The sequence below is a fragment of the Haliotis asinina genome, chromosome 5 (genome assembly GCF_037392515.1).
Source record: "Haliotis asinina isolate JCU_RB_2024 chromosome 5, JCU_Hal_asi_v2, whole genome shotgun sequence".
Taxonomy (NCBI): domain Eukaryota; kingdom Metazoa; phylum Mollusca; class Gastropoda; order Lepetellida; family Haliotidae; genus Haliotis; species Haliotis asinina.
Genome location: NC_090284.1, coordinates 53,269,044 through 53,297,041, shown reverse-complemented (window position 1 = coordinate 53,297,041; position 27,998 = coordinate 53,269,044). Strand labels below are relative to the sequence as shown.

Below are 27,998 nucleotides of genomic sequence, written 5' to 3'. Positions count from 1 at the left end.
CATAATCCAGTTGATGAAATCGCAAGCAGTGATTTATTTAATTTCTTGGAAAGTTTTGTACACTAGAACAGGCTTACATGCCATATATCATAACACTTTACATTCAAATATAAGCTATACATAATTAAATATCAAGATCATGCTGAATATGATGGATGAAAGGATGATAAAACAAAGCTGAAGTATACAGCTACACATAAATAAGAACTTGGCTAACTGCAGGAACATCAGTGCATGAGCCTATCAAATATATCCAACATATTTCTCCTCATCCTAAAAACGGTTACTATACTCCGCAGTTGCCCACATCCAGCACTGGTTTCGAACATGTGCAGTATTTGTATATTGTCTGTGTAGTTAGGCTACTGCAAAACTGGTGTACATCTGGATTAGTACTTACAAGAGGAGAGGACTTAATTTAATGTGCTGGACATGGTTCCACATAGCACCATTATAATGCTGGGTTATATGAGTATACTATAGTAAAGGGGTGTATCAATGTAGGGATCAGTAGCTTATGATTCCGATCATGATTTATCATGAAATTACAGATATCAAACATGATTTCAAATAAATGTCCTCATATGAGCATGTCCTGACTGTTAACACAACAGGCAATATTATTGAAACTTTACAACATGTAATGAATGTTTGGGTTGCAAGTTGTAAACATTCAACTAGAATTTGTTACTGATCTTTCATCTCAGCATTGTATGCCATAGTCCAATTTACAGAATATGTCTGAAGGAATCAAAAGGTTCCTAATATTGACGATTATTTATTTTCTGGAGTGAGTGAAACTGAGATGGTGTTTTAACACCAGTCCAGATAGTATCCCATTCATGGCACTGCGCATCAACTTTGTGTGCTAGGATATCAGGGGTGATCAGTCTAGACAGTATCCCAGTCATGACACTGTGCCTCAACTCCTGTGCCAGGATATCATTCACGTCACAGCTGAGAACAGGATCCTAAGCTACCTAATGGATGTTGATTTAAAGGATTATGAAACTGCTGAAAAATTGCAAGAGATCAAGCCATGGAATCTTTTTTTGGTAATTGCACTAAATGTTTTGATTTTCAAGTTTAAAAGAGTTGGACATGTTTTAGATTGAAAACAACTGATGTATTGAATATTCAAACTCAAATACTATCACCAAATGAATGATCACTTCATGATTCAATGCATTACATGTAAATTAGGTATTCCAATGAAAACATATACATATAAACATGATCATGATGATAAATGAAGATTTTGCACCATATTTCACAAAAACATCATTTTGAATGTGAATTTACAATTCATAACCAATATATATTGATGAAAAGTAATATCATCTAAATATGCAAGAATCCAACTTATGTGTAAATATTGGTCACAGTGCCAATCTCAATGCACCCACTGCCAGAAAATACAAAGATATACTAATTTAACTCTTAAGTGCACCAGAAGAAAAAGTGAAGTGAGGTTGAAAAATATATTCTCTCTGATGACATATGCCATAGTGGCACAGGATTAATGGTTCATGTTATATCTCTCACAATCTCAGTCATAATCTCAACACTCGACTATTTCTTCCATGAAACTTTGACAAACTGAAAGTCAAACAAAACAAAATTCAAAACAGTTTTCTTTGGGCTGAAAGCTAATGAACAAACTAAGAGCATAACAAACTAAAACTAAAACAAAAACAATACTGTTTCACTAATCATTTGCAATATATCAAGACTTTGATGACAGATTTCACAGACTCTACAACTTCCATTCACAGAACACCATACAGAAAGGTAGTTCAGGGACTCATGATTACACGAAAATACACACCCATTTTCAAAAGAGGGTTCCATGTTACTGCATTTAATTATTTACCTCTGACTCTAGAAGAATGTTGTATGTATGAGGGATTTACTGATTCACTGATGTGTCATGTCAGTCTGAGAGCATATTACTTCCAGAACAAGCCAAATTACCAAATCATAACTGTAAAACTCAGATTGTGAGATGGCAACAACCTCTTACAGACCAGGATACATGAACACATGGAGAATTTCACACAAAAACATACAAATATCACACTCTGTATCTATCAGGATTCAAAGGTAAGTCAGTGAGTTGGGTCAACAATGCACGTAACAGTTTCTAGGTTTATTATGCAGTGCTTCAGCCTGGATTTTTTTTAGTGTTCTTAACTGCCACCTTAACTACGAAAATGTATGTCAATGTAGTTGAGACTTTTGCCATTCATGGCAGCCATGGAATAGAAGACCTGTGGATTATATTAAATGGTGCACCTAGCACTGAAAAAAGTGCCATTGAATATTTTTTATTGTGAATGGCGCTTGCCTGGCTGAAGTACTGATCATGGCATGTCGGTTCCAGATCGATTCAGAGGCTGATAGTAGAGGTAGAGATGGATGCATCGAGGCAGCCCCAACAAGCATAGTCTTATGTACTCTTGTGTCTATCACTAGGTGTGTACAGAATGGGGTCGGTTCTTGTACCAAACAAGGCATGTTAACTACAACATTCAAGCAATAACTGAAAACAAGCTGTTTGTGCTTTGTACATATATACATTGTTTACAAATTCCTCTCATTCTATTGGCACAGTGCACTTTGAAATGTCACACAATAGTAGCATACATCTTAACCTGAATTACATTACTTCCAGAAATGTTCAGTTACAGGTTTGTATAGGCAGACAAGGGAGATAACTGATATCCATAGAATGTGTTCACCCAGTCCTTTATCCTTACACAACACCAAGGATACCACAATAATGAATAATAAATGCAGCTTAATAATATGTCCTTCTACATCATACTCTTGGAATATTATGAAAGATAGGAAGTGTAGTAGTGCTATGTAGAGGAACTGAAGAGAAGTCACTTTAGGTAGTGGACCATCCATAGTGTGCACCCATCATGATATCAACCTTGATTTGTCCAATCAAAATGCATCCTGTCTAAAATGAATACAGGACTGAATCTTAGAATCACTGGGACTCTGGGAGGTGTACCTTTAAAATAACAGACAAAAACATTTCATTAACTAGAGCTGTTTTTTTTTCAACACTTCATGTCATCAATCCTGAATTGATGTACATTTGCTTGGTCTATTGTCTCCTGAAGGTGCTCTTGCACGAATTGAATCTCAAGATCCCCAGCATCTTGGATTATTAGACTAGGTGTACAGATTGGAGTTCTTTGTGCTTAATATCAAGCACTGCATCATTGTGTGGATATTTACATATAGAGCGTCACTCCAAATCCTGAATAGTGTTGGTGGCAACATGACCACAGAGTATCTCCTAGACCTTGGTTATTTGGGTGGCTCCTATATACAGTACCATCCAGATCCTGGTACTCTGGATGGCTGCTATCCTAGTAGTTTGGGTGGCTCCTATATTGATTACCATCAGATTCTGTTACTGAGGAAGGCTACTATATAGAATACCATCCAGATCCTGGTACTGAGGAGGGCTACTATATACAGTACCATCCAGATCCTGGTACTGGGGAGGGTTACTATATAGAGTACCATCCTGATCCTGTACTTTGGGTGCTACAATATACAATACTACTCCCAGACACTCATCACACACCAGGTACTATGTACATTATTATCTTAACCCTGGACGTAGACCTGCAGCTGGGCGGCAGATTGGATGAGGACTTTGATGCCAGGCATGAAGCTGCTGATCTCAGAGAAGTTGCCCTGGCTGATCATCTGGGTGTAGATGCCAAGGCTGGCATTGTAGTCATACTGTTGCACTGACTGGATGATCTGGTGCAGGCCAATGATTACATTCCCAGACAACTGAAACATAGCATGCAAAACAGTTCAGGTCTCCAGGAAGTATTTATACCCATAACGTAACAGCAATGCAAATAATTCTGTGCACACTGTAGAGAACAGTCTCTTATATTAACAGCAAATCAATACGACCTTGAGCTGAGTCACTGTTGAAAGTGAAATGGGACATTTAGAAGAATCCCTCTGCAAACAATACAGCATGAAAACACTAATATAACAAAATAAAAAATCAGTCCTTTACTGATGATATGGGTTATTATTGCCTATAAGGGCGAACATATCAGAGTTCATATTTTCCATTTGATGCCCTAATACAAAATATCACTTAGTCATGGTAATGTAACATCATGAACAATTCAATAACGTCATGGTTCTTCTGTGATGATGGCGGGTAGCCAGACCATGATTCAAAGTAGATTTGGGTTTATTTTCCTCAATTTAATGACTTCAGTAATAAACAGAATATTATATCAATGCCTATTACATACTGTGTTTACAACATCCTCGCTCTTGCTCGGGAAATACCAACATCTAGGCACTTGTGTCGTAAACATAGTATGACATGGGCACTCATATAACATCCTTTATAAATTCAACATCTCATTGGCACTATTTCAGGCAGATGAAACCCACCAGTAGCATCAATGAGAATGGTTATGCTGCTAGACAGGAACTATCATAACTTACCGTTCCATCACGAAGGCGGTCATATAACAGCTCCAGTTTCCTTGATACATCCTCCAGCTTCCTCTTCATTTGCTGTAACATAGATTTATTTACATAATGTGCATGTTGTTTAGATTGGCATTTAACATTTACTTTGCAATAACATGAGACATTAACTGAGTCTCGACCAACTACCCCAATGAGTGATGGCATGAGCAATAGAATATGGGGTCATACATTCAACATTAGCAAAGATTTCTGCTTTGTAATAGGGTGCTGTGCAGTTCTTCCCAGCTTGCATTCTCAAGTTTTCAGACGGACATGTAAAAGGACTTCTCCATTTCAAATAATATCAATTGTTTTCCTCGTCTGACTTTTGTGTTTGAGGTTACCTACAACATATGACTGATATGTCAAGCGGGACAACTTACTGCACTAGAGGCAGCCTGGCTACAGTTGCTGACAAGCAGGTTGAAGATCTCCTGGAGGACCTTGTGCTCAGCCGGGACGGGGCCCTTCTGGACTGGCTTAACCTCCTCTGGGGCAGGCTTCGGAGGCTGAGCATACATAACAGGGTTACCATGGCAACAGTATCAACTCAACATGATAAATGGCATGCTATGTCAATAGCAGGATTGGGCTGGTTTTCATGCTTGGAGGTATTACATTTGTTAGTGGCTTTAGAAGAAAGTGTTATTGGTTTAAGTACAACTGTGTAAGTATTCATCAGGCACATTCCAACTGTACACTATACACATTAAGCATGTTATCAGTGGGCATGAGGGGTGTGGATTGTGGAGTTTGTAATAAGCCAATTGCCACTGGATACATGACTTATACAAACAAACAGCATGAAGGATCAGACTAACCATACAAAGACACTGGCCACGTCTCAGCCATTAAGGCACACTGATGTAACATTCACTTGTCAGACAGACATTGGTTAATGGGCGCCTGTGTAAGTGTAACCCATAATGAATTTCTTTACCCCAGGGTAAAAAAATTCATGGGTGGGGTTTAAGCTTTTCTCCTAAAGATCAATGCACCAGTTTAACACTAGTAACCAACTCGGCATAATGACTCCAAACCGAATATGTTCTATCCCCGTAAGTGTCAGACATGGTAACAAAAAGTACCATCTTTAGAAGGATTTTAGCATTAAGGAGCTATAAGTGGTATCAATTGAGGTGCTTCTGGTTTGATGTTACAGCCACCTTTGGGGCCTATCCAGTCATTGTTTACTTTAAAAACCCTAAATATGCAATTAAGTTCAATATGTAGTGAGTGGCTGAGTTTAGTTTTACGCCACACTCAGACATATTTCAGCAGACTGTTAACCCTTGAGTCTGGACTAGACAATGCAGTGATCAACAGCATGACCACTGACCTATGCAATTAGGATAAGATGACATGTGTCATTTAAGCCAACAAGCCTGACCACTTGATCCTGATAGTGGTTTCACAACAAGCATAGGTTTCTGAAGATCAGTTCTAACCCAGATCTTCACAGATTAGTTAAATGAGTAAATATAGCACAAAGATCTGTCAATGGTTAATGCACCAAGCATGTGTTTCATAGCATGAGAAAGGAATGCAACCACTTGATCCTCTGCAGTTAGCTCTTAAGACGTCATGGGGTACCAATTCAGTCCTGGAGTTACCAAAACAGGTAAGATCTATACTGAGCAGCAAAATAAAAAGTGTAACCTCACAGAAAAAAGCATTCATGTTTATGTCTACTATCTAATAACTTGAAAAACCCACAAAAAAACAAAGAGATTTGTGTTTCTTTTGCTGATCAGTATATTTGTTGTTTTCAGCAATATTACAGCTATATCAACAACATGCGTATCATACATAAGGTCAATGTCCTCTGGTTAAATTAATACTCGATTGACTGAGTCAGCATGTCTGATCACATAATAGAACATTGCTGCTCCTCTTAACAAGCAATGAATCTTATGGACCTCATGAAAGAAGCTGGTGTTTAAGAGTTTGCCCTTAGCACACAGTGTGGGTGTCTCACCTTGGACTTCTGAGGGGCCTGGGAAGCGGGCATGTTGGGAGGAGTCATGGCAGTATATTGTTGCTAAAGGCAGCAAGCGTGGGAGAAAACATGATGAGTTAACAACATAAATAGGGAGAACTACTGCATGCATACTGTCAGTTTACCAAACATTCCTGTAGGTAAAGTTTCTCTGATTTGCTGCATCCAAAATGCCACCATTGCCAACAAATTTGCTGTTTAATGTTGTTAGGTTATGAATTTCACCAATTTAATGACTCCATACAAGTACTGGTTGCTGAAGACCAATTCTACCACTGAATGTCTTCAGCGGTGCATTTTGTCACCAGTAACCATGGTAACAATAGTTTACAAAAGTCTTTAAAATTTATTAGATCTAAACCAACCTGATGTCTTCCTAGAATTTAAATGGAAATTCATTTCACACCAAGGAATGTGATTAATAGTATGGAGTAAGGGCAACATGCAATATTTCTTTCAATCAAAGCATGATTATTTTCTCTTTAAAATAAAGTCAACAAATAAATCATGTGTTTTCAGCTCAAGTGTCATTTTCTTTAATTTTTAATGGCCCTGTCATGTTACCGTGGTTACCAATAATTACCAGTATGCATACAGATTCACCATAGAAAAAAAACAAAAAGAAACTGTGACCAAAGAACATGTCAATACTTCAAAATACCATCAACACTGCTCAAGCTGTATAATAGAGTCATCTGTAATTGTTATTTTTACTGCTTGTAGTCATGCTAGTAAAAAAACAAATATGTAGAATCTGTTATTCTGAGAAAACTCATGCATAAACATTTCAACTGTGGCCAGCTGTTAGTAAAATTAGTGAGCAGACACACATTGTGACTGCCATGGGTTGTTATGATGGTCAGTTTAAGCAAGGAATTAATCGATAGTTCTCGAAACGAATAAACACAACATCAGAGAAAGTTACAAAACAACTCCAGTATGAAGCACATCTAAGAGAGAAAAACTGTATGAAAGGAGTTTACAATATCAATCTGTACAGATCTAATAAGTCATTGAAATTACATCACAAATCTGAAGAATCCTTCACTGCTCATATAAGAGGTGTCAGCCATGCAGTATCATCAACTCACCTCTGGAGGGGGCTGGTACTCCTGTGGGTTGTAGAAGTTGAAGTTCATGGGGGCACCGGGTGGGGGCTGTTCATTACCAGCAGGGCCCCCATACAGAGGGGAGGTGATAGCAGACTGAGGGTCATACTGGGCAGTGGGCTGGCAACATGAAGCAGAGTCATATATTACAGAGCATTGTTAATTGAATAAAAATTATTTCAAATTGGTAACATTCAATTCAGCATGAAACAGTGGAACCTTGCTAAAGAGCATTGCTGTCTTACAACACACATCCTAGTTATCAAGTTAATACCCTTATCAGTTCAGGTTCACATACCCACACCCTGTTCAAACCACACAGATATTTACACCCAGAAACCAAGTGACAATACAAGCACAACATTGATATTAACTGGATTACTTGAAAAGGATGACTTATCAGTTATCTCTCTGCATGTTAACATGCATGCAATACGAATACACACAGTGTGTTTGGTTTTACACTGCTTTTAGCAATATTCCAGCCATATCATGCCAGGGGACACCAGGTTTCGGCTTCACTCATTTACCCAGACCTTCGACATGATGAGCAAAGGCTGTACTAACTGGGCTACCCAACCGCCCGAAACACACACAGCCTGAATATTTGCAGAAACATATTTAGGGTAGTTATTCTAAGTTAGTTTTTTTCCTCAAACCATACCAAGAACATATCACTCAAAACAAGTTGAAGAAAACTATTTAGTTAATCTATTCTAGTGTGAGAATGGACTGTTTTCAAGTAGTACGTATGTGATGCAGACATTCAACAATTTTGTTCCACAGACATCTAACAGGGTACATACCTGCTTCTTGGAGGTGACCAGAGGGGGGTCATTCCATGCTGTATCAGTCTTGACTTCCTGGTAGGAGGGCATCTTGGGTAATGACTGGGGGGCAGGGTTAGAGGGTGGGGCATATGGAGCACCTATAAACAGCAAGCAAACAACACTCAAAAACTGATAAACTGGACAAAACTATCCGCTGAAACCATAGCAATATTAATACACTCAGGGTAAAAAATTACAGAAAACAATTTCCACCTATGTTATTTGCTTTAGCAACCATTACCATTACTGTTTGGTAATGAGTTAGAGATTATCATGTCTTGAGTTACGCACCTGGGGTTGATGTGGGATTGTAATAGTTGCTTGGTTGCACTGTGCTGGGCTGAGAGGCAGCCCCTCCTAACTGGTTCCTGATGCAAAGATGAGGGACAGCATTAGACAATAATACTCACTGCAGACATGTCAGAAAATTACTAGATCACCAGAACCACAACACTTTGTAACCCTTCTTGGGGGCATTATTACATGTTTCATGTCAAGTAGGTATTGCAGATTTAGGGGCTGAATGTTTGATACCTTATTCCTGCAATTGCAGATGGGGTCGTCATGCCACAGTTACCATGGTTACCAATGTATCAACATAACTGGAACAGATGAGGGCTTCCAGTAACAATGGCCCCTACTTCTGATGGTTGATGCAGTTATCAATAATCACCACAGGGTGTGAAGGACACAGAACAAGCCCCTCAGAACTTTGAAATGGTCCCTCCTCAAGGTCTTACCTCTCAGTACCATTGCTCAATTCAAGATACAGCAAAGGTTCTAGTAGCTGTTACTAGAGAAACTCAGTGCCATTAATAACAGTGAATGAATCAAACAGTACTAGAAAAACGTATTTCAAATTTTAGCAATATTCCTTCAATATCACTGTGCGAGACACCCAAAATGGGTTTCATTGTATCCATGTGTGGAATCAAACCCAGGTCTTTGGCATGGTGAATGAACACTAAGCACTGGGCTACCCCCTCACCCCAAATCCTATGGGAAACACATGTGAGTAAGTATCAGTGCATTACTTACGGCTGACTGAACCCTCCCTGGTTGTATGGCTGAGCCTGTGAGAAGTTTGGCTGCATGTAGTTGCCCTGTTGGTAGCTGTCCATGCCATAGGCTCCGGCAGACGACGGGTAGGCAGGGTACTTGTGAGACAGTGGGCCTAGAATAAAGAAGTCAAAATATTTGTCATCATTTCATGTTAATGTTTATCAATGCCATTCTTAAGATGTATTAATTCTGATTTGCCTGGAATCACGGAGTGGGTGAGTGTGTTAACATTTTTGGCACATCAGCAATATTTCAGCCGTATTGTCACAGAAACAACAGTCTTCATTAACAATACACACATTCGATCACATGTACATCTGAATATCCACTGAGGAAGAACAAGTTCTATGGATTACATCTATTACAAAAGGAAGTTGGTATGGATTGACAACTTGTTCACAACATTTTCTGCACCTAGTGCAATAAAGATGCTGTTAAAAATCCATATATCTTGATCTCCCTCATCATGTCAGCTTCTAAAAGGCACCTAAACAAGATGGGAAAAACATTCATAAAAAAGTGTAAGTGTAATTATCACACAGACTAGGCAGCTGTATGTCTCATAATACATGGACAAAAGTGTCATTTACAACTTCAGTTTGTCACCTTATTTAAATCTCATCACATATCAACATGAAACAGGACTAACTGACACTACAGGTTGTACCTTTAGATGCTGGCGCTGCCGCAGCACTGACTGCCGGCTGTGGCGTGTATGTGGTCTGTGTAGCCATGGGGCCGTTGACAGAGGCGTACTGTCCCTGGTTCTGGTAGTAGTTGCTGCTGGGGGTGGTTGTCGTCTGGAAGTTGCTGCGGGCCTGAGTCTGGTACGACGAGGCCTGACGCTGTCCACCTCGCTGCTGCTGCATGCTGGTTGGTTGAGCTGCCTGGGGCTGCCGGCTTCCCTCAGGAAGGATGTTCACCTTTGCAAAGGGGAAAGCTGGTGCCTGTATGCCGGGGATGTTCTGTCCAAATGCTTTAAACAGCCTGTCTTGGAGGACTTGGAGGGAAGGCTGGAAAAGAGAACACAATTCACTAAGTCTGTCATAAAAGAAATCTCATTCATGCAGTTTCTGTCGCAAAGAATATGTCCACACAAAATGGTTCTCTGTCACATTCTTGTTGAATATTAACCTTAGATTCTCTTATTTGAAATCTTCAAAACACCAAAACAGTAAGGCAATCACCCTTCACATTACAATTAAAGTAACATGACTCGCAAGTTGCAAATCTCTATTCCTAAAACTGCCCTATTCCTAAAACTGATTAGCTTCAATAAGTGAGGAGAGCGAGTGAGAGTGAATATTGCACTATTTGCAGGAAATTGCATCATCAGTTTTGCCTCTATTCACACTGACACTTCAAGAAGAAGATGCCCTATCTTGAAGGCCAAAGGTAACGAACCTCATTAGCATTGCGAAGGTAGCCTATAGCAGTGAAGATACTGCCTTGGGCAGCCAGCATCTCTGAGTACTGACTCAATCTGTCTGCCAGAGGGCCACTGGGGATCTCTGGCGCCTTGCCACGCGACACCTCAACAGCCTTCCGCAGCACCATTATCTTCTCCACCAGGTCCTGAAACACAAGCAGGTCAGTCTTCACAGAACAGCAAGGAAGGTCACTGTTCTTACAAAATCATACTTACACGAGTTGAAACAACTCAAATCCACTTTTACTTCAATTTCACAAACATCAATTTTCCATCTTTATCATGGTAGCTTGTGAATAGCAAATTCAGTGAATGAATCTATGTTTGAAGGTATGAGCAACAAACTGTTATAAAATATGGGCCTAGATTTTCAAAGCTCTCTCAGCACAAAGATAGTCGTAACGTGCCATATGTTAACATTAACTTACTACTATCTTAGTGCTAAGAGAGCTTCGAAAATCTAGGCCCCGGACAATAACTCCCCACAAAGTGAAGCAAAATACCTGTAGTGCAAGTGGAGCATTGTTGTTCTCGGTGTTGCGCACCCAGTTATCCACGAGCCTCTCCACATTGCCTGAACACACATAGCACAGGCTGGCGTACAGAGACAGCTCTCCCTCCCTCTCAACCTCCAGCCGCGTGGCCAAGGAATCTGAACAATACACACATTAACCTGCTAAATCTGGCAAAAATATACTGTCTAAGTGGCATATGATCAACTGATTGCTGAAAAAAGTTGTAAATGGTGACAGACGTTTGTACCATGTCTTTGGTAGTTTAATGACTAATAGGCCATTCCAATTCTAAAATATTGAGAATACCATGGCTCGAGAGTCATCTTAATGATGAACGATTCTGTCACAGACTACCCACTATACTTAATCTTAACGGACCATTTGCAAGGGACCATTATTGAACAGTACAACAGCTATATACTTGATCTGGAATATTTTAATCCAGCAAGGTCTACTTTACACAAAGGCAAAATTCAGAATATCAACATATGCCGTACACTGATAGAGTGGTTTGGGTTGAACACAATTTTGAATAGCATTTCAGTGAATTAATTAAATGAAACCATTAACGTTTGATGATTATCATGTGATGAATTTCTATAACATTTACAGATTTGTGCATTGGCACCTACACTAATTGATTTACAAAAACCTTGAAATCTAGAAAAAAAATCATATTTTTGTTATCAAAAAACAAAGGCATTTTGAGTTTTCAGAAACAATTAGACCACAAACAGCACTCCATGTCAAGGAACCAACTAAACCATGCAAAACATTGAAGCATGAATTCTCCTTCACAAGCATTTTTGTATGTTGATATGTTAAGATTCCTGACGAACCTCATCCATGACTTACCACACAGGGCAGCAAATTCTTCAGCAGAGGAGTATGTGAGGATGATAGCTAAAGCCTGCTTCCAGTTGTCTAGGTCGCAGGTTTCTACAATATGTGCCCAGTCATGTGTGACTATTGAGGAAACAAGCTGCAAAAGAGCACAACATTTCGGAAAACCTGTTTCAGTCATAAGCATGGATGGATACCCTAAGTTTAGTTACTTTCAGCACTATTTAAAAGATAACAAGGCAGGGACACCATAAATGGGCTTCACACATTGTACCCAAGTGGGGAATCAAACCTGGGTCTTTGGTGTGATGAGCAAACACTTTAACTAGTAGGCTAACCCACCATACAAGGGTGTATAAAAGAATTTTGTGTTCCTTGAACATATCATTAGGACAAAGAAAAGAAAGCTCAGTGTCACTTAATGTGATCAGAAATGCCTGATTTTGTAAACCTCCGGGTCACACAAAAACAATGTTTTTATCCTTTCACACATCTAATACATCTGATGTAACATTTATTTGAAAAAATTCACTTACCCTTCCAAGATTACTCTTGTTTTTCTGAAAGTATTTCTTCTGTGTTCGACTGAGGAGTTCAGGTCCGCCTGCAATGGCAAGTAAAATTGCCTCGGCCATCTTGTTCTCACTGAGACACATCTCAACTGCTGCCTCAAAGTTGCCAGTCAACAGTGCCTGAGTCATTAGACCATCTGCATCTGAACAAAAGTACAGAAATATAACACATCAGCCTCTGACTGTGTATACTTCATCTTTGAGAGTTAGAAACAAACGACATGACTCTGTTGGTATCTATTCTGCTTGGCAGTTCTAGAAATCGATAGCATGTTCACCAATTACTGGCATGTTCAAAATGTCATTAATAAGCATAATCCAGAAAGAAATAAAAAAAAAGAACCAACAAGAACCCTTCTTTGAGTGGCATGTATAGAAACTGGTGAACCACGCAAGTAGAAACTTTATGGAAAAACAACTTCTTTATTTGGATAATGCAACATTTTGACACAGTATCTTGCATGACAATGATACAAGAATCTGTTCATTCCTAATTTCTGTTCCCTGTCTACCTATAGTATATCCTTTTGATTGATGATGTGATTCCATGGTGATTCCATGTTAGCTATGTAAAATTAGCCCAGTGTAATACCACTATAACCCATATGCCATTTCCAGAAATTTACTTTGGCAATTAGGGCTGGTTGTTGTTTTACGCCACACTCAGCAGTATTACAGCTATATGGCGGCAATCTGTAAAGTACAAGTTTGGACCTGACAATCCAGTGATCAACAGCATGACCATCAATGTCACAGTCATGGAGCCTGAGCACCCGATCCTGTTAGCTGTGTCTTATGTTATGCATGGGTTACTATAGACCAATTCTAACCTCCATCTTCACGGGTACGGTAATTAGGGAAATTTATTGTTCCTTTCATGAAATAAGAATATGACCGATATAAATGTGTCTAGAGAGGATGTCTCAGCATATTACCATTACTACTGGGGATGGCTAGAGGTGTCTGCAGCCCAGGTTCACGCTGCTGTGTGGCGATCTCATCAAACATTGCAGACCCATCAGACAACTCATCTCGACTTCCAGGAGTCTAAACGGTATCAATTTCAAATTACAAATACATATCTACACACAATAAAAACACCACAGGCAGTGCAATGAGTAGCAAAACATTAAATGTAATAAAATTACACATGCTCAACTCCAGGAACACCCTAAATATCTGCTGTTTTGAACAACTGCAATGTACAAAGTTGAAGAAAGGCAACGAAAGGACACAAAAAGTGAGCATAAATATGTATACATCTTCTCAAAACTAAGCATATGAACAAGGCCATAATAAATTATTACATTAGCATCATTACATTACAATATTATCATTTCCATGTCTTATATCATTTTACATTGTTACCTAGCTGCTACTGATAACAGCAGTGTCATTCTTTTCTTCTTCATATCAGTTAAAAAAAATGCAAAGTTTGGAAAACATCAAAGCTTTTTGTTAATCAGTTCTGTAACAGTTACTGAAAGATCCTTATCAATTTATAGTGGCCTTTGACAAGTGTAATGAAAAATAAACCATTAAATGCAGGGGGAAGCTTGAGAATACATGCATGGTATCATACAAGGCAATGAGCATGAGATTTCTTATAACAATAATACAACTCCACAAAAACTAATATTGTGTTTGTACGTATGAAGAGAAAAGTATTGTGAATGGACACATCCTACCTTTGACCCCACACTAGGAGATGCCTGTCCACTAGCCATTGGTCCAGGGACTGATAGAGAATCCTGGAGAAAACAGGAACCCAGTCTGATCAGTTACCAATACTGAACCAAGAAGCAGCAAACACAGGAACCCAGTTGTCAGTAATCAGTACTGCACCAAAATATAGCTAACACAAGAGCCCAGTGTAGTCAGTAATCAGAACTTTACCAAGAAATTGCTAACAAAAGAACACAGTCTTGTCAGCAATCAGAACTGAAGCAAGAAGTAGCTAACACAGAAACCTAGTTTAGTCAGTAATGCACCAAGAAGTAGCTAACACAGGAACCCAGTTTAATCAGTACTGAATTAAGAAGCCGCAAACTCAGTAATCCAGTCTAGTCAGTAATCAGTACCTAGCCACTCAGTCAGAACCCAGTTTTATCAGTACTGAACCAATGCAGCTATTTGGTCTTTGACCTAATAAAATCTTGTTTTGTAACAGTTGCATCTTGTTTTAAGCGGCTCTCAGCAATATCCTAGCTGAATAGATGAAATCTATAAACAACTGGGCCTAGAGCACATATTCCACTGGTTGACATTATGGGCAATGATCCCAGCAGTCATGGTACAATGTTCCACATCTGAGTGGTGTCTTAAAACCAGTGTGTTTTATACCTACTTTAACCTGTAATTCCCCCCGCCAGGAAAAATAATCAGTACAGAATCAAAGAGTACCTGACATAGAGGCTTATCAAGGACAGACATGTATGATTCTAAATATCTCCAACTTCAACTCTGACAACAAGAATTCTAATAAATGTGATGAAATGATAATGGGATGAATTTGCATAGCAGTATATATTGGGAAGAGCAAAAACTACAAAAGATAAACAATTTATCAAATGCTTCTTCTGTTAACATAAACATGAGTGGACCAATTACGATTTAAGCTGTGCCTGTTTACAAGGAAGATGAAACCGTAATTGTCATGCTTAGAGAAAGACCAACAAATATTACACTTTTATTGTCTCTAGTTTGAGACCTACGAGTGGATGTAATTGGTTTTCAGAGGAAACATTTTGAAACATAAATCAAAGCTGGCACATGCTGTTAAGAATGTTTAAAGCAATTAAATTTCATGTGCTACCAACTTAATCACTAAGGCAGAAGAAAAATCATTACACATTCAAAATGGCATAAATCTACTGTCCAGATATACAAATATAAACTGATGTATAGATACTACACAGAAGCTGTATTCAAGCAAAGGTATAAGAAAATATACTACTCCACTTCTGAAAGGATAGATGTTTTCTTATAAGGGATAGATATTTCTTTTCCTAAATGAACACTAAACCCCTGTCAGGAGTGGAGTAATATAGCATATTCAGGAAAGGGATAATCTGATGAATACATATAGTTATAGGGCAGGCCAACTGTAGCGTGTTGGTTTGTTGTTTAAAGCCACACTCAGTATTATTACAGCTATATTGCAGTGGTCTGTAAATAATCAAGTTTTGGCCAGACGATCCAGTGATCAACAACCTTTGCAACTGGGATAAAGTGACAAAAGCCAACCAAGTAGGTGAGGCTGACCACCCAATTCCATTAGTTGCCTCTTACAACAAGCATGGGTTGCCGAAGACCAATTCTAACCCAACCAACCGTAAACAGGGATGAGAATGGGTATAGTGAAAAAAGAGTAAAAATGGGCTATGCCTATTTGGAGTCATGTTAATTGAAACAATAAAACATATATCATGAACAACATCAGTGCCATCAAATACACGGAATTCTGGTGGAAAATTCTCATCCCTGTGTAAACGATGTCTCTGTAACTCAACACATGGAAAAAGAAAACACAAAGCAAGGCAGTATGATGAAACATACCCCTGTATCCAACATAGACATTTTCTGGGCAAGTTCTGAGGCATCAATACCCTGGTTCCGTGACAGTGCAGCATCTGTCCCTGTATGTTCAACAACCTGAAAAGTTGACGGGAAATGCCAACAATGAGCTTCCATATACACCAAATACAGATCAAATACATCATGCTTGGACATTCAACAGTCATGCATCATATTTACATCAGATACCAAAACCAATCTGAAGAAATCATGCTTTATCAAACTGAACACTGATATGTTATACTTATCCTGACTAATGATCTAAATCCCTCCCAACTGCCCTCTCTCAGCATCAGGAGCTTCAGTGTAAGACCTAGTGTGGGTATAATCAGCTAGGCTCAAGTAACTTGAGACAGCTTTGGTGGCAAAAGGGAGGCAACTTGCTGGTGAGTGATTTTACATTTACTTCTGGGAACTAAGGGATTCACGTGTCTACGTAACCATTGAAAGGAGAAGGGAGACAAGTCAGAGCATAAGTCAGTAAAAGGAAAAATTCATGACTTATCAAACTGAAAAAAACATATTCCTTTTCAGGAATGTGTGGTTCAGTCTATGTACAGCTAATCATGGCTATTGCAAGACAAATCAGACAAGTTTAAGCACACACATCGGTTACAGTACCATTATAGTGGCAACAGCTTCCTTGCATACTGTGCAACTAAAATCTTGGTGTAGCCAGCAGTTACTTAAGAAGGCTGATAAATGACCTTCACATTAACTACACATGAAGCTTTCATGACTGAATGTGCTGTTCATAATATTTTGATTCCTTACCTTTTTGGCAAGTTCATTCTGATCATATCCTAACAGCTGCAGGAATCTTGCTCTTGGCTCCTTTTCAAAGTTTACCTAGAAATACAAGGCAAATAATATCTAAAAAGCATTGTATAATCTTTCCTTGTCTTTATGACCTAAGTGGGGTAATACATACCTTTTCACAGGTGTGACTTTGGATAGATTTGCTGGAATTACTTTTCAAACTAATTGCCAGAATATCTATTTCATACAATCTTATTACATAACAGTACAGGGAACCGTCTGAATATGACTTTACACAAGCTTTTATCATCACTCAAACCATAGCATGACAGGGAACTTCAATCCCCATACAACAAAAACTTTGGACCCAGATTTTCAAAGCTCTCTTAATACTAAGATAGTTATAAATGCCATACATAAACATTATCTTACTACTAATGTATCTTAGGATTATGAGAACCTCGAAATTCTAAGCCCAGGTTTTTGGCTTGGCAAGTAAATACATAAAGCACTAATCAGACACCCATCCACACTTCAGAGGCTAACTAAGTGTCCAGCAGTGGTGGCTCACCCTGAGGAAGTTCCATAGATTCTCTTGCATGCCGTCTCCAGCATTGGCAGCCTTCATGGCACAGAACTCAAGGAACTGGTTGTTGTTGAGAGCTGTCTCCAGCTGGCCGGACCGTGTCAACAGTTCCGTCTCTGTCACAACCTGGCTGATGAACACCTGTTTCGGGACGGGCTGCTGAGGGTTCTGAGGTTTCAGGTGATCAAAAGTGACTAGCTTGCCACCAAACTGAAAAAAAAGTAATATGATTGCAATAGATTCAGTCAAATCACTGTATAAATGGTGAGTGAGTGAGTTTAGTTTTACACCCCTTTCAGCAATATTACAGCAATATCGTACATTGTACCCAAGTGGGGAATCAAAACTTGAGTCTTCAATGTGATGAGCAAATGCTCTAACCACTAGACTACTCCTCCACCCTGTACAAATAGTGATAAGAACAGGGCAAATATCTGGGGGCATTGTTGATTAGTCTGAAATTTGGAAACTGAAATACAAAAGTAAATATTCACCACCAATATCATGAGTAATTAAAAGTTACAAATCGCCAAGCCAAACCTAAATTTTAACATCATTTGGCTTGCATGATTACCCTAAAACTAACACTGAACAAAATTCTTTATCATATTCTTCCCATTTCTTCAACAGTAATCATCAAAGTCAACAATACAAAAATGAAAAATACTTTGGGGTAAAAAAGATTCAGAGAAACTTCCAAACAAACAACAGCAAAATAACAAATTGATCATATGTGTATCGCTGCAACATAATTCCACATACCAGTTGTCATACGAGTATCATACAGGAAGAACAAGATGAATAAGGACCAAACATAAGTGCCGTGAATGAATCCTGACACATTAGTGCTAAACATCCTACTCACAGCAAAGGAAGCACCGACAGGTTTGCGGAGCCACTTCGGGGGCTTCTGTAGTGGTACGACCTTCTCCTCCTCCTGGGTTACATGGACAGGGGCCTGGGCGAATGGCTCCAGTCCACTGAATGATTCGGCTACCTGGAATCAAAACATGGTCATCTTACACATGTCCTTGTACCTACTTGATTGTCAGACGCTGCTACATGATGGTCCTCGCAGTCTTTATATAATACAAACATTAGCATTAATCAGCTGAATAAGGACATGATGCTACATGATGGTCCTCGCAGTCTTTATATAATACAAACATTAGCATTAATCAGCTACAACCATTTTGCATAAATACATAATACATTTTGTTATACACAACCTGTGAAGATCCTGATTGGAACTGATCTTCAGTAACCCTGGGTGGTCAGCCTTGCTAACCTCATTGAGACATGTCATTGTATCCCAATTATGTAGCTCAGTGCTCATGCTGTTCATCACTGGATTGTATGGTCCAGACTCTATTATTTACAGACCGCTGCCCTATAGCTGGAATATTGCTTTGTGTGATGTTAAACAACAATCAATCATTAGTGAGCATCCCTTAAATCAATACTGATATATTCCATCGGCATCTGGCAAGTATTACAGCTGCCAGCTGTGGAGAACCCTGCAGTTTATAGTCATGAAATTGGTTCATAAACATGTGAAGATATGTCTCAGTAATCTGCAGTTTCTGTGCCCTGCTGTCTGTCTGCCACATGCAACAACCACAGAGCGTGACAGCCCACATTCCAGCTGTTCTGGACCCCTGCATCATCATCATAGACAGCTTTCACTTCTTTATTACACATACTCATGGTCACCATACCTGTTAAACGAACTGACTTTGAAACAAATGAGGTGAAGATGTTTGCCTCTGCTTAACAATAGACTTGGGAATATTCCAGTGGTATAATAACAGCTTGTAAATAATAAGTCAGGACGACACAATTCAGGTGATTGATAATGTGAGCAGCAATCCAAATTATTAGCTGGACAGTGAGCAAATGAGCTTAGTTTTAAACTGCTTTTAGCAATATTCCAGCAATATCACAATGAAGGACAGGAGGACCCATCAAAAAAGGGTCTTTGGCATGAAGGGCTAATGCTTTAACCACCCACTCACATCCTCAGCTTGATAGAATGACTACCGTTACAAGTGACAAGTGAGCACACATTGCATACTTACTTTGTTGCTGGGCTGGATTGGGTGCCCACCTCCCATGAGGGAGTACACAGTCACATGACCATCAAAAGATGAGCTAGAGATGAGGGAGGGATTGCGTGGACACCACTCTACATCAAAACTCCACTGATTCCTTGTCGGCAGCTCATATACCACCTGAAACACAAAACCTAATGACACATCCACAACATAATATGCAAGGCAAGAACTAGTAACACAAGTTACTTACTTCCTTACATACATACAAAACAATTAAACCTCATCAAGAAAGGACTTATGATCTGCAAACAATATAAGGATGCATTTTATATCAAGGAGAAATCATTGTATCAAAATCTGAATTAAAGTGTTTCTAACTGATGTTTCAGAAGCTAAAATCCGGCTTGCATTTATTGCTGACTACAAAAATGATTCTCAATATGAAGTCACATCACCTCTCCACCCTGTACATTGGAGTTGGGGTTCCAACACAGGATGCGATTGTCTTTCGCACAAGACAATAGAAGATCAGGGTCTCGTGGGCACCATGACATTGACAAGATTCCTCTGAAAGAAACATACAGTATTAGTATTCACCATTACTTTTGAACAATAAAGTCACTAATCCTGCTCATACAAACCTTTAGCAATATTTCAGCAATACCATTTTGGGGAACACCAGAAATGGGGTTCACACACTGTACCCATGTGCTGAATTGAACCCTGGACTTTGGCATGATATACAAACATTATTACTACTAGACTAGCCCACATCTCTAGGCTGACAAGTTATACCTTTGATGATTTTCCAGAACTTTCAGTGGTGATGTGGCATATCTGAGATCCCACAGCTGTATGACAGGTGTGTGGTCATCCTCTGACGAGATCATCAATTGGGTGGCTACATCAGGGTGCCAGGCTACATGCTTACACTTTATCTGAAATTGGAGACAAAAATCAAGTTAGTGCAATGAAGAATTAACGCCACTAAAGATTTAACGCAATATAACACAAACTAACTGCTAACAATACGTCTATTTCAAAAGTAATTAACAGGTATCAGACCACATTATGGGACACAGAAACAAGTGCTTGATTTTATTATAAATATACACATCTGCCTTAGTACAACTTTAATCAATCAACATGACAAGACCCAACACCTGCAGGTTGCAAGCCACAGCTGACTGCTGGGAATTCATTAGAGCGGCCTTCACACAGCCAACCAAAGTATTTTAAAAGTTGTCAAACTCATATTTTCAAACACTTAATGACTTCCTCAAATTTTCTTGTCATTTGAGCACCATGTCTTTATCAGAGTGGTCATGTGACAATTCCGTTGACTTCGACTGGTTGGTTCAGAACTACACGAGTTTGACAAAACTTCACGCGTCAAACTTGAGTTTGACAACACTGAAAATTTTTATGGAAAAGTTGAGAAGAATAGAAACTGATCCTATTTCTTGAAAACAGATTGATAACTCTGAAACTGGTGTTGGTGGCAAGTTGTTGGAATGTTCATACTCTCTACCTTGAGTCTGAGTGAGCAAGTCAGTTTTGTTTAACTCCCCACACAGCAATATTCCAGCTATATGGCGGCGGACTGTAAATAATCGCCTCTGGGCCAGACAATCTAATGATCAACAACATGAGCATCAATCTTCACAATTGGGAACTGATGACATGTGTCAACAGAGTCAGCGGGACCACCCGATCCCTTTAGTTGCCCCTTATGACAAGCATAGTTGCCTTTTATGGCAAGCATGGGTTGCTGAAGGCCTACTCTTCCCTGGACCTTCATGGGTCCCTTTGAATCTGACAACAATGTCTAATATGTTGTGTGAGGGCCATTTAGGAGGCCTATAAAACCAAGGAGGGTAATTGTAACAATATGTTTCACTAGGACACATCCCATATTTAGGTTTCTTCAAGTATTATGGAACTTACATTGGATGAAATAAATCGATGTAAAACATATGATGGACACCAGCAGTCTCCACTCACCCGAGACATACTATCACTTATTTTGATGATTGGCTCATTCTTGCGCAAGTCCCACACAACACAGCGTGTTCCGAATGTGGAACCCAAGATGTGTTGAACCTGTCTGTTCCAAGCAACACATGCTACTTCCTCCGGAGGCTGAAACATGCAGGATTAATACATGTGATCAGACACTATTTTGTTCATCTGGCCATAATTTTTCAAAACAAACTTAAGTTCTTACTTAATCCAATACTGCGGTGGACAATTTGAAACAGGTGAACTCAACTGCATTTTCAAAATAAAACAGTCCAAACAACAAAAGCAATGTATCCATCAAACTCAAATTGTGTACTATGTTTGACTTTGTTATCAATTTCACTTCATTCCGGAAAATGAATTTTCCTCCATTTTCTCATTATTGAGTAAATTCTCAAAGCTCAGAGTTCAGTTTGTTTAGAAAAACCGGGACCCGTTCTATACTGACTCAACAATAGTCAGTCTGTTCTCAATCCACTCAGTATAAGAAATGGTTGATATCATGATCACACATCCACATACACAGGGTAGGAAGACGTGCAAACAACAAAGTCTCTATGTGTGCACAACTGATTGTAATGAGAGGGTAAAACATAAAAAGAAATGATCTCAAATTACTGACCCAACAGTAATGACTAATATTTCACAGATTTCATCTTCTAGAATGAATTTCTTTTAGAAAAAAATCTTCACACAGACAGACATGCATACAGGGAGGGGGGTTAAGCACAGACAACTCAATGTATTCTGTATGTTACAGTTAGAAAATATATTTAAAATCTCACATTACACAAAAGATTTATCCTTTCGTCAAAAGAACTAATTGAACATGATGCACATTCACTACAGAAGACTTACCAATGACTTCTGGCCTGGTGTCATAGGGTTATCAGGCTTTGACATGTCCCAGATGAAGATCTCAGATTCTCCGGCTCCTGATGCAAGCAGGTTTTGCTGGAAATGGAATGATACAACTATTCAAGATTTCATATTCTGAACCCGAAAAGTTCTTATGCAATAATAATTCCTTCATCAGTTGTAAACCAAAAGTCCCCATGCTCTGTAATCTGACTGGTGGAAAAACATGATCGAATGGTATTTGATTCCAGGAAATTGCAAGACTGCCATATATATATACATATATATTTTAGCTAAAGGTCACAATAAGCCATACTTTTGCTATATGACCATGATGACAGTGGTCTGTCAGTAATTGAGGCTGGACCAGACAATCCAGTGATGAGCACTGATTGCTGTTATTGATGATCCCCTGGCCTGTACCAACCATATCAGCAAGTCGGACAACCTTTTACCTCTTACACAAGCAAGCAGTTGAAACTTGAATTGCTGAAGATCAATTCCCATAAAGATGTAAAGGGGGGCAACAAGTTTAATGTCCACTGCCTCAGTATCAAAGCTCTTGAACATTATATGCAAACAGGAATGGCATTACAGAAACCAAGTACCAAAATCCACACCCACCTGGAAAGGGTTAAAATCCAGAGCCTTAACAGCACCAGTGTGTTTTGACTGTTCAAACAGCTGACAGTCCTGGTTGCCTTGCAAGAGAGCAGCCGCATCGAACGCTTGGACGAGACCATTGTCTGTACCTGCTACAATCACCCCAGCTGACGTTGAGCTACCATTCATACCATAAGATCCCCATAATACTTTGTGGAATCTGAAAATACCAGAAAAACATTATCAATAATTGTCATAGACACAAACAGGGCACAAACATATTTTATTTCATATTTTGCACTGAGAGTAAAAATGCATATCAATATCATGCATACTGCACTACATCCACACAATTAGATGTTCTTAGTGCGCACTGTGTTTACTCTCTCCAGTGCTTGGTAAGAGTACAACTCATCTGAAAGTTTATCCCAAGTAACTGTCAAGCCCCCTAGTCAGGTTGTGACATTTCATCCCTATACCACAATCTGTTAACTTACATAGTTTCTGGGGAATCTCACAACAAAAACAAACTTAAAAACCAAGTCCAAGTTCAAATATTTTCCAAAGCATCTCCAATCTTGTCTCAGATCTCCACAGTCCAAAGACTAGGAAGTCATTTTGTCAGACCTTGATCAAATACTATCAGTTAAATTTTTTTGCAACTTAGGTCTCAAACTATATTTCCCCAATCAGGGAATGGGATCCTGGTGTGCCTAAAAAGTCAACATCTGGAAACACATTAAAGTTTTTGATATCTTAATTTTACTCTATAACACAGACTCACTGTAACTTTGTTGTTCTCATCTACTTTACTCTTGTATTTTAATGTGACTGTTCCGACTGACTAGGACTTCAACTATTTACACCAGCTGATAGCGGTGGACAGGTACCTGCACTCTGACTGTAAGGAAGCCACAAGCGGCATATCTAGTGTAGCCTCAGCAAGGTTCAAACTGTACACTTCCAGTGCTGAACTTGTGCTGCAATAGAGATAATTACATGTTACATGAAGTGTCTGATATCACTGAGATCATACAAAAGCCAACAGTGGGATGATATTGACACTTGAGCTCCTTTAGCATGTTTAATTAAACATGCATCCACTATGATCCAGCTACTGATGCATGACAATTCTCCAAGGCTCAATATCAACATATGCAAACAATATGTTACACAACATCAGTTACCGATATATGACAATTGTCCAAGGCTCGATTACAACATATGCAAACAATATGTTACATAACATCAGTTACTGATATATGACAATTGTCCAAGGTTCGATTACAATATATGCAAACAACATGTTACACAACATCAGTTACCGATATATGACAATTGTCCAAGGCTCGATTACAACATATGCAAACAATATGTTACACAACATCAGTTACCGATATATGACAATTGTCCAAGGCTCGATTACAACATATGCAAACAATATGTTACACAACATCAGTTACTGATATATGACAATTGTCCAAGGCTCGATTACAACATATGCAAACAACATGTTACACAACATCAGTTACCGATATATGACAATTGTCCAAGGCTCGATTACAACATATGCAAACAACATGTTACATAACATCAGTTACTGATATATGACAATTGTCCAAGGTTCGATTACAATATAAGCAAACAACATGTTACATAACATCAGTTACTGATATATGACAATTGTCCAAGGCTCAATTACAATATATGCAAACAATATGTTATATAACATCAGTTGCTGATGTATGACAATTGTCCAAGGCTCCATAACATATGCAAACAATATGTTACATAACATCAGTTGCTGATGTATGACAACTGTCCTCTTACAACAAGCATAGTTGTCTTTTGTGGCAAGCATGGGCTGCTGAAGACCTGTTCTACCCCAAATCTTCATGGGTCTGTGAAAGGCACAGTTATCCTGGTCAAAATGGAATTATTCAGGGTGTTTTACTGTTAGAAAAGATGCATGTGTCATTGCACGTCCACACTCACCTGAATGTGGCATCCAGTTGCTGTGCTGCTGTTCCTGTTACCATGTAGATTGGATATTGGTCAACTGGTGACCATGACACATTGGCCGTTCGATCAATTTCTTTAATCCTCATCTTGAAATATCTACATGGAAGATCACAATAAAATTGAGTGAATAATATTTCGACAATAAGAACATCACAAAAGGGCATTAAACTTTTACACACACAGTGAGGTTTTCAATGTTAGTTACTCATTATTGCAAAGTTCAAATAACATAGAATTTAACAAAAGACACAGAAATCCCTTGTAACACTAGGGATGTAGTTTGTTGCTGGTATCTGAACCAAATCTCTTGCTTTCCCAGGGGATGATATACAGGATACAAAGAAAACATGTTCCTCACATTTTAGGATTTTTTTCTCAATGAAAGTTACACATTTCATAATATTATTATTTTTATTATGTTTAAATGTGCAGACTGTATCCAAAAGAAACAAAAACTGTTTGAATACACTTTGTGAGATACAGGGTTTGGGAAAGGCAGGGGCCATGGGCCATTTTGCACATTAGAATGCAAAATGGCCCATTAAACATGTTAAAATTTTGAGTGAGTGAGTGAGTTTAGTTTTACGCCGCACTTAGCAATATTCCAGCTATATGGCGATGGTCTGTAAATAATCAAGTCTGGACCAGACAATCCAGTGATCAACAACATGAGTGTTGATCTGCGCAATTGGGAACCGATGACATGTGTGAACCAAGTCAGCTAGTCTGACCACCCGATCCCGTTACTCGCCTCTTACGACAAGCATAGTCACCTTTTATGGCAAGCATGGGTTGCTGAAGGCCTATTCTACCCCGGGACCTTCATGGGTCCTAAAATTTTGAAGTTTAGTATTGATTCAAGGGCAGTGGCCCATTCTAAATTAAGCAAATGCCTAATAATACTGAAAATGGCCTATTGTCAAAGTTCTCTTTCTCAATCCCTGGAGATGTGACAGATGTTCTTTGTTGATTTATGCTTCACTCAACAATATCTTTGCTCCATAATTTCTGTAAACAATTAACATGATTAAGCTATCAAGTCGGGATCTGGTCATGTCAACCAAGTCCGTAGGTTCAAACAATCCTTAAGTCACCTCTTGCAAACAAGTATCGGCTGCTGAATGTTAAATCTAGAATATGTAGTCAGATACTCAGACTTGGAGGAACCAATTGTCTCCTAGTAAATAAAACTGACAAATAATCATGTAGTTATATACGCTTTGATAAATCAAGTTGACAATTGATATCTTGTAATTATCCTTTAAACAACCACTCACACTTTTTTCATTCAAATTTACCCATTTTTTTCTGAGGGCTTTTAAGCCAGATAACTCTGCATAGACCTTGTGTTGTCAGCTTCACTGTCTGCTGTTCTATTGTTTTGGTTTGAGAATTGAATCATGACCTATAGGCATGACATTACAACCCAAAATTACATGATACATGTTTTTAAAAGAATATAAGAAATGTGGTTATACTTTCCCTTTAAACTAGTTGCTGCCTATGCTGCATCTCTGTGAATACAACCCTAAGAATACTCATACAAGTAAGTGAGTACAGTTATGCACAACTTTAAGCAATATTCCAGCAATATCAGAGCAGAGGATATCAGAAATGAGTACATCGTACCCATGTGTGGACACTTAAAATGATGGCGTGCTAACTATATACAATTCTTGATAGCATTCCTGACAGTGCTGTCATGTATGTAGTTATTCAGATCTACCATGGCTGTCATGTTTCAAAGTGATTAATATGTGGTAAGAGTTCCATCCGTAATCCCCGTTCGAAAAGTATTCTAATTATTACCATTTTCTCTAAGGGTTAGGGTTTAGGTTTAAGATTTAGTACTGTGTTAAATTTTGGGGTACATTTATTGGTAGGGTACGCTTTCTAAAAAATCCCAAATATTCTTAAGGCATGAAATGATAAAAGAAACGAGGGTCACAGGTGGAAATCTTTCCTTGTATGCAGTGATGACCAGTATAGCACGATGACTGTCATACGATAGCTCATCAATAACTATCGCTTAGTTGTCATATATTTTTGAAAACATGAAAACAACATAACTAGAAAACGGTATTTTTGTCCCCGATACTGCATGTAGTACGCATACAGTTAAACAATTGCTCGACATTTAGCGGTAATTAGAATTATCTCCAAGCCTATCTTATTCCCTCTCAATCTGGTCACGCCGGTAGGTCAAAACCTCACAGCTGGTAGCATGTTTTCTATAACGGAATTCATATCGTTGGTTCCAGAACAGGCGCTTAAATCTTACAGGCATTAATCAAAATTTGGCGTAGTAATAACAACAACCAAATGCTTATTTTACATATATCGTTCTGGCTTCGTGCAATATTTTGACAGGTGATCACAACTGGCTACAACGAATGCCGGTCGGGTACTTACACACTTACCCTATGTGTTAATGTTCCAACGAGCTCTTGAGCTCTTCTAATGTTCTGCTATAGATTCTGGTACGTAGAGAACAAATCTTAGGTGTAAATAGTAGTTATTTCCCTGTCATATTCCACGTCGTTTCGCTAATCAACGTGGCTCAATATCCCACATCACCAAGTTGTCATTTCCGGTCATGCGCATTGCCACTTCCGTATTCCATAGC

General features: G+C 38.8%; 1 protein-coding gene across 5 annotated transcripts; it reads right to left on the bottom strand.

Moving 5' to 3' along the window:
* Positions 1 to 10: 10 nt before the first annotated feature.
* LOC137284806 (protein transport protein Sec31A-like) lies at positions 11 to 27,967 on the bottom strand. Of its 5 annotated transcripts, none has more exons than XM_067816787.1 (27): positions 27,793 to 27,955; positions 25,346 to 25,468; positions 24,241 to 24,330; positions 23,372 to 23,570; positions 22,748 to 22,843; positions 21,872 to 22,009; positions 20,663 to 20,805; positions 20,323 to 20,434; positions 19,892 to 20,044; positions 18,679 to 18,810; positions 17,799 to 18,023; positions 17,243 to 17,317; positions 16,451 to 16,546; positions 14,581 to 14,643; positions 13,828 to 13,939; positions 12,857 to 13,035; positions 12,333 to 12,459; positions 11,466 to 11,614; positions 10,938 to 11,108; positions 10,201 to 10,546; positions 9,510 to 9,645; positions 8,763 to 8,839; positions 8,448 to 8,569; positions 7,624 to 7,761; positions 4,917 to 5,042; positions 4,507 to 4,578; positions 11 to 3,822 (listed from the first exon to the last, which is right to left on the bottom strand). In XM_067816787.1, the coding sequence occupies exons 2-27, from the start codon at positions 25,456 to 25,458 to the stop codon at positions 3,631 to 3,633; spliced, it is 3,582 nt and encodes a 1,193-aa protein (XP_067672888.1). In that variant the 5' UTR covers positions 25,459 to 25,468; positions 27,793 to 27,955; the 3' UTR covers positions 11 to 3,630. The 5 variants fall into 5 exon arrangements, with proteins under 5 accessions (XP_067672888.1, XP_067672889.1, XP_067672890.1 ...); XM_067816788.1 differs by having other exon boundaries at positions 27,785 to 27,799; XM_067816789.1 differs by lacking the exon at positions 14,581 to 14,643.
* Positions 27,968 to 27,998: the final 31 nt, after the last annotated feature.

Excerpts from the sequence above, each read along its gene's own strand:
- LOC137284806 (XM_067816787.1), bottom strand. The coding sequence starts at position 25,458 with ATGAGGATTAAAGAAATTGATCGAACGGCCAATGTGTCATGGTCACCA. Across the intron at positions 16,547-17,242 it reads AGAATGAACTTGCCAAAAAG|GTTGTTGAACATACAGGGAC; the intron begins GTAAGGAATCAA and ends TCAACTTTTCAG. Across the intron at positions 8,570-8,762 it reads CAATCCCACATCAACCCCAG|GTGCTCCATATGCCCCACCC; the intron begins GTGCGTAACTCA and ends TGCTGTTTATAG.